The sequence below is a fragment of the Melanerpes formicivorus genome, unplaced genomic scaffold, assembly GCF_026170545.1.
Source record: "Melanerpes formicivorus ecotype bairdi unplaced genomic scaffold, bMelFor1.0.p_v2 SCAF_73, whole genome shotgun sequence".
Classification (NCBI taxonomy): domain Eukaryota; kingdom Metazoa; phylum Chordata; class Aves; order Piciformes; family Picidae; genus Melanerpes; species Melanerpes formicivorus.
Genome location: NW_027142425.1, coordinates 313,977 through 321,648, shown reverse-complemented (window position 1 = coordinate 321,648; position 7,672 = coordinate 313,977). Strand labels below are relative to the sequence as shown.

The 7,672-nt window shown below is 54.1% G+C and overlaps 1 protein-coding gene across 2 annotated transcripts in view; it reads right to left on the bottom strand.

The window, feature by feature from the left end:
- Positions 1-2,259: 2,259 nt before the first annotated feature.
- Positions 2,260-7,672, bottom strand: part of LOC137453889 (interleukin-13 receptor subunit alpha-1-like) — a 28,042-nt gene continuing 22,629 nt past the window's right edge. For both annotated transcript variants that reach the window (XM_068163570.1, XM_068163571.1), the window contains exons 9-10: positions 7,070-7,154; positions 2,260-5,245 (exon numbers count right to left, since the gene is read on the bottom strand). In XM_068163570.1, the coding sequence (XP_068019671.1) occupies positions 5,129-5,245; positions 7,070-7,154 (202 nt within the window). In that variant the 3' untranslated portion in view covers positions 2,260-5,128. The remainder of the gene's footprint in view (positions 5,246-7,069; positions 7,155-7,672) is intronic.

Below are 7,672 nucleotides of genomic sequence, written 5' to 3'. Positions count from 1 at the left end.
AAAAGGGGAAACATTGCCCCCATCTGCAAAAAGGGAAAGAGGGAGGAACCAGGGAACTCCAGGCCAGGCAGTCTCACCTCTGTGCCTGGAAAGATCATGGAGCAGATCCTCCTGGAGGCACTACTGGCTCAGAAGAATAGTGAAGAGGTGATTGGGAACAGTCAGCATGGCTTTGCCAAGGGCAAGTCCTGCCTGACCAACCTGGTGGCCTTCTCTGAACAGGTGACAACATCAATAGCTGAGGGGAGAGCAGCTGCTGTTGTTTGCCTGGGCCTGAGCACAGCCTTCAACACTGCCCCGCACCACATCCTGGTCTCCAGGCTGGTGACACATGGGTGTGATGGGTGACCACTAGATGGATAAGGAACTGGCTTGATGGCTGCACCCAAAGAGTGGCTGTCAATGGCTCCATGTCCCAGGGGAGGCCAGGGACAAGCAGAGTCCCTCAGGGATCAGTCCTGGGACCTGTCTTGTTCAGCATCTCTGTGGGTGCCATGGACAGTGGCATTGAGTGCACCCTCAGCAAGGTTGCTGATGACACCAAGCTGTGTGGTGCAGCAGACAGGCTGGAGGGAAGGGATCCATCCAGAGGGACCTGGACAGGCTGGAGAGGTGGGCACAAGCCAACCTCATGAGGTTCAACAAGAGCAAGGGCAGGGTCCTGCAGCTGGGTCGAGGCAATCCCAGGCACAACTACAGGCTGGGCAGTGAGTGGCTGGAAAGCAGCCCTGAGGAGAGAGACTTGGGGGTGCTGGGGGAGGAGAAGCTCACCAGGAGCTCTCAGTGTGCACTTGCAGTCCGCAAAGCCAATCAGATCCTGGGCTGCATCAGGAGAAGTGTGGCCAGCAGGCCGAGGGAGGTGATCCTCCCCTTCTACTCAGCCCTGGTGAGACCCCACCTGGAGTACTGTGTCCAGTTCTGGAGCCCCTATTGCAAGAGGGATGTGGAGGTGCTGGAAGGTGTCCAGAGAAGGGCCAAGAGGATGAGCAGAGGGCTGGAGCACCTCTCCTGTGAGGACAGACTGAAGGAGTTGGGGCTGTTCAGTCTGCAGAAGAGAAGGCTCCCAGGTGACCTCATTGTGGCCTTCCAGCATCTGAAGGGGGCTCCAGGAAGGTTGGGGAGGGACTGCTCAGGATCTCAGGCAGTGATAGGACTGGGGGGAATGGAATGAAGCTGGAGGTGGGGAGATTCAGGCTGGAGGGGAGGAGGAAGTTCTTCCCCATGAGAGTGGTGAAGCCCTGGAATGGGTTGTCCAGGGAGGTGGTTGGGGCCCTGTCCGTGGGGGTGTTTAAGGCCAGGCTGGATGAGGCTGTGGCCAGGCTGATCTAGTGTGGGGTGTCCCTGCCCATGGCAGGGGGGCTGGAACTAGATGATCCTTGTGGTCCCTTCCAACCCTGAATGAAACTACGAAACTATGACCTGGACAGGCTGCAGAGCTGGGCCCAGGACAACCTCAGGAGGTTCAAGAAGGCCAAGGGCAAGGTCCTGCAGCTGGGGCAGGGCAATCCCAGGCACTGACACAGGCTGGGCAGGGACTGGCTGGAGAGCAGCCCTGGAGGAAAGGCCTTGGGGGTGCTGGGGGAGGAGAAGCTCAGCAGGAGCCTGCAGGGAGCACTTGCAGCCCAGAGAGCCAAGCAGAGCCTGGGCTGCAGCAAGAGAAGTGTGGCCAGCAGGGCCAGGGAGGGGATTCTGCCCCTCTGCTCCACTCTGCTGAGACCACAGCTGCAGCTCTGGGGCCAGCTCTGGAGCCTCTGTGCCAGGAAGGCTCTGGAGGGGCTGGAAGGTGTCCAGAGCAGGGCCACGAGGAGGAGCAGAGGGCTGGAGCTGCTCTGCTCTGGAGACAGCCTGAGAGAGTTGGGGTTGTGCAGGCTGGAGAGGAGAAGGCTCCCAGGAGACCTTCTAGGATCTGCAGGGGGCTCCAAGAAAGCTGGGGAGGGACTTTGGAGGGTGTCAGGGAGGGATAGGACTGGGGGGGATGGAGCAGAACCAGAAGTGGGGAGATTGAGCTTGGCTGTGAGGAAGAAGTTGTTGCCCATGAGGGTGGTGAGAGCCTGGCACAGGTTGCCCAGGGAGGTGGTGGAAGCCTCCTGCCTGGAGGTGTTTGCAGCCAGGCTGGAGGTGGCTGTGAGCAACCTGCTGTGGTGTGAGGTGTCCCTGCCCATGGCAGGGGTTGGGACTGGCTGAGCCTTGAGGTCCCTTCCAGCCCTAACAATTCTGTGAGTCTATGATTCTCAGCCCAAGGATGGAACACCACACAGCTGTGCTGAAAACCATTGTGGTGTATTTATTCACTCTTTAAACAACCTTACAGATCAAGTAAGTGCAGTGAAGAACAAGGAAACAATGACAAACCCTGGAAACTCACCATCTAAAAAATAACATGACCACGGGGAAGAAAAGATACTTGGGGGATGGCAATACAGCCAGGCACCTACCTGGCACCCCCACCCCCACCAAAAGGCTCAGAAATCCCTCCCTTAGGAAGTGTGGCAACTACAAGAATTCAGGAGACAAAGATCTCCCCCTAACACTTCTGCATGGCCATTGAAACCATCCCAGCACCTCACTCTCCTCACCTGGCTTTCTCTCTGGGGGTTTATGTTGATGTTTTCAAGCAGACAAGCTTTGGCTTTACCTAAAACACCAAAAACACAGGGCCAAGTACCAAGGATCACCTTCCTAGGTTGCTGTTGTGCTCTCTTACCTTTGTCTGCTGCTCTGTGATGAGCAGCCTTCCAGATGAGGTAGATTTGGGAGATTATTGATGTTGCCATCATGGCAGCAGGGCTGCAGGGCAGAGGAAGTGAAGCTGGCATAGGAATTGAGTGACCTGTTCTCCCCTCCCACACTTGTCCTTTGCCTCTGGAATACCTGATAATGCTGCTGGCTGACTTGGTGGAACCTGAGTCCTGTTTGAGCTCTCTGAGGCTTTTGTCTTTTTAACCAATTTTAACAAGAACTTTTGTTTGTCAGCCTGATGGCCAAGTAAAAGATGTCAGCCAAGAGGAGCTCTGATAGTTCTGCTACATTTCTCCTCCCTTCTCTACCCCCAGTAACAAGAGGTAGAGAAGAGATGTGGAGGAAACTTCACCTTTGAAGAGTGGGCAAAAAAACCCTGATGTGTTGGGAGGGAGGGGATACATCAGAGGGGAAAGGAGGCAAATGTGTAGAGTTCTGACAGAACCAGATGTCCTGGAAAGGTAGCACTTCATCTGGGAGGTTGGATGGAATTCAAGAGAAGGAACTGAGGTTGGTGAAACCCTGGCACAGTTTGCCCAGAGAAGTGGTAGAAACCCCATCCCTGGCACCATTCCAAGGCAGCTTGGCTGGGGCTCAGAGCAGCCTGATCTACCTGCAGATGTCCCCTGCTTACTGCAGGGATGACCTTCAAAGGTCCATTCCAAACCTGAGATTATGGGAATTTGAGGGCAGGGCTGTGCTTAGTTTGCTCCTAGCAAGCTTCTGAGGAGATCTTTTCCCAGCCTAAGAGTGACTTTATCACTGTGGGCACACGAGGAGGAGGAGCAAGAGATTCCTGACCATGAGCAGCTTGCATGAATCCCTTTCTTCCCATTCCAGCACCTTCTGCCTCCAACACAACAGAGGCACTGCTGGGAGCATCCTTGCAACAACAGGGCAGAAAATAATGCTTAGAGTTCAGGGCAGAGAGATGTCACAGCTGGGGCAGAAAAGGGCTTTGGAGATTTGCTGGGCAAAGCAATCTCAGAACAAAGCCATGAAAAAGAATCAACAGATCAAGACATAGAAAACAAAACAAGGAAAAAAGCAGGGGGGGGGAAGCAAAAAAAAGAAAGCTGCTGCAGTAACATACAGAAGAATTTGCTTTCCAAGCCAGCACCTTGCTTTAAACTGCTAAGCTCCTGGAGGGGAATCTCCAATCACAGCCTCACCAGTACAGAAAGAGCAAATCTTCTCCCTCAGAGGGCAGGCCAAGGCTGCCTCCCTCTCTTCCCCCACACACAGCAGACCAGCAGTGAGGTCCTGAAGCCTTGGCATCAGTTCAGGTTCAGTGGTTTAGTATTTGCTGATCACTGTGACCACAGAGCCTCAGCCTCGTGCTTCCGCCCTGGGAATTCTGCAGGACTGAGCCAGGATGACTTTAGCTTGCAAAAATCAGAGGTTTTGAGGCCAATATGGCCAAAGTAGAACCAGAGTCTGGTGAGACTCAGCACAGTTACCTGCCACTGTACAAAGCAAGTTGAAAATACTATTTACCATTTTAAACAATGTGTAATAATTCACTCAAGCATTCCATGAAGGCATCCAGGGACAGGCACTTGAAAGCAGAAATAAAATGAACAGTCTGGAAATCCCAGCTGGAAAGCAGAGAGGCTTTGCAGACACAGTTTGAAAGAAAAAACCCAACCAACCCTCTTCTGTAGGGTTTCACCAGGCCACAGCTGACACCCATCAGCCCAAAGTGTAAGAAGGTTGGTCCATGAATGCCCTCTGGAAAATGCCCTGCCCTGGAGCGGAGCACAGCCAGCCAGGCCATCCACAAAGCATCCATTCTCTGGCAGCATATGAGCCATCCACATTTGCCACCATGAGTCAGACACTGGAATCCCCTCCCAAGGGCAGCAGGGGAGTGCCCTGCACTGGGCAGTTTGAGACTCAGCTTGCCAGGGTGCTGAGCCAGCTCATGGCAACTGCACTGTCACCTGGAGAGGCTGGGGCAGAGCATCCTTGGGGCCCTTCCAGCCTGGCAGTCTCTAACACTACTGTAAATCAGCCTCACCTCACCTGCTGCCAAAAGCTCTGAGGGGTCACAGTGCTTGCTCCACAAACGGTCTGCAGTGCAACGTGAAGCACAAACAAACACCAAGTGCAAATAACAACAGGGCAGAGCTGGCTGGAGCCAGGAGAGGGGCTGCAGGGCAGTCCCATGAAATTTATGTCCATGCTCATCTGGAGGGCTCCAAGATGGAGCATTTCTAGCAGAAATGGAGGGATGGCCATGGTTAGTGATGCATCTTCTGAGCCTGGGAGAGGACTGAGTAAGGTGGCAGCAGGTGAAGGTCTTGCAGGCCTCCTCGCATCGACATTGTCACCTGAGCACAAGGCAGGACGAAAGCTTCCTCCCTTTTCACTGGCAGAGCAGAGCCCCTCAGGTCTCCTTGTCAGCATTAGCACACACTGGAGTCTCTGTCACAATTAAAGAATGGATTTCTTCTTCCTTGATGAACCTGTCACAAGTGTTCAGGGAGTCGTCCTTGGCACAGCTCTGAAAGAGAAGAACATTTGGAGCTTCGTTGCCGTTTTCAGCCCTTACTGCCAGAGCCATTTCACAGCACACTGCCTGTGCTGTGGGGAACAAGCTAGCTGGGCAACAAACTCTGCTTCACAGGGGCATGGCTTTGGTCTGCTTGACAGAGGAATTGTCCTCTCTGGAGGACAGGAAGAGCTGAAGGTTGGTCTCCATCGAGGGAATGCTTTCAGCTACAGCTACTAGGTGAGGCTCAGGCAGGAGGATGTGGAAGTGAGGATGCACACACTCAGCACAGCTCTCACTGAGACTCAGAGCATGGAGGTGGTCACAGACATCCCTTAGGATTTTATAGAGGGCTGTTCCTTCAGAAATCTAAATTGCCAGAACATTGTTTACATTTCATAGAATCAAAGAATGGGAGGGGTTGGAAGGGACCTCTGGAGATCACCCAGTCCAAGCCCCTGCCAGAGCAGGGCCATCTAGAGCAGAGCACACAGGAATGCATCCAGGCAGGTTGTGAAAGTCTCCAGAGAAGGAGACTCCACAACCTCTCTGGGCAGCCTGCTCCAGGCCTCCAGCACCCTAACAGCAAAGAAGTTTCTCCTCATGTTGAGGTGAAACCTTTTGGGTTCCAGCTTGTACTCATTGTACCCTGTCCTATCACTGGACACCCCTGAAAAGGGCCTGGCCCCTTCACTTTGACACCCAGCCCTCAGACATCAATAAACATTGACCAGATCCCCTCTCAGCATTGTCCAAACTAAACAGTCCCAGAGCTCTTAGCTTTTCTTCATAGAAGAGATATTCAAGACCCCAAATAATCCTTGCAGGCTCCATTAGACTCTCTCCAGCAGATCTCTCTCTCTCCTAAATTGGGGAGCAAAAACTGGACACAGTATTGCAGGGGTGGCCTCAGCAGGGCAGAACAGAGTGGGAAAGGACCCCCCCCTGCCATGGGCAGGGACACCTCCCACCAGCCTGGCCTTCAACACCTCCAGGCAGGAGGCAGCCACAGCCTCCCTGGGCAGCCTGTGCCAGAGTCTCCCCAGCCTCACTCTCAACAATTTCTTCCTCATCTCCACTCTCAATCTCTCCTCTCCCAGCTCAAAGCCATTGTTCCTCAGCCTGGCACTCCCAGCCCTTGTCACAAGTCCCTCCCCAGCTCTCCTGGAGCCCTTCAGGTCCTGGCAGGCTGCTCTGAGCTCTCCCTGCAGCCTTCTCTTCTCCAGGCTGCACAGCCCCAGCTCTCCCAGCCTGGCCCCACAGGGGAGGGTCTGCAGCCTCTGCTCATCTTGGTGGCCTCCTCTGGAGCCTCTCCAGCAGCTCCAGGTCCTTCTTGTGCTGGGGCCCAGAGCTGGAGGCAGTGCTGCAGGTGGGCTCTGAGCAGAGCAGAGCAGAGGGGCAGAATCCCCTCCCTGTGCTGCTGCTCTCCCTGCTCTGGCTGCAGCTCAGCACTCAGATGGCTCTGGGCTGCCAGGGACCAGTGCTGGCTCCTGGGGACTTTGTCACCACCTGACACCCCCAAGGCCTTCTCCTCAAGGCTGCCCTTGAGCCACTCCTCACCCAGCCTGGATTTGTGCTTGGGATTCCACAGACCCAGGGGCAGGACCCTGCACTTGGCCATGTTGAACTTCATGAGGTTAGCTTGGCACCACCCCTGCAGCCTTTCCAAGTCCCTCTGGATAAATCCATTCCCCTCCAGCCTGTCAGCTACAGAACTTAATCTGCACACGTACATCCAGTTGGTGCCAAGCTAGACATAGGCATGAGGAGAAAGAAAATCAGAAGCTTACAGAGGTTGGTTCATCAGATTCATTGTCCCAACAGCTTCTCACTCACCTGGGGATCCTCATTCTGCTCTCCAAACATACGCTTCAGGATTTCTCGAGGGTCTGGAATTGGTGGAAGGATTAATATCTGCAGCCTTCAGAGCAGGAAGAAAGAAACATGTTGGCATGAAAGATGATTTCATGGAAAAAATCCCCATTTCAAAAGAAGTACCTGGGGTGCAGTCAAGAAAATGGAGGGGGGGGGGCATGACAGGGAGAGGGGGGCAGGGAAGTGCTCTATTGGAAGGCTCTTTCCATGTTGCCAAAGCCTGCAGCAAATGTCAATGTAAATAGCTAACCAAATACCAGTATGATGTGCTTGGCACCTGAGATTGATTCTGAATGTAGAATTCCTTGTTTCAAGAGACAGTGCAATAAGAATGGCCAGCAGACACCATCAAGGTTACCCAAGCACAACCAGAGCATGCAAATCCCAGCATCACAGAAAGGTGGGGTTGGAAGGAACCTCCAGAGATCACCCAGTCCAAGCCCCTGCCAGGGCAGGGTCACCCAGGGCAGGGCACACAGAACACAGCCAGGTGGGCTTGGAAGATCTCCACAGAAGGAGACTCCACAACCTCTCTGGGCAGCCTGCTCCAGGGCTCAGCAGCCT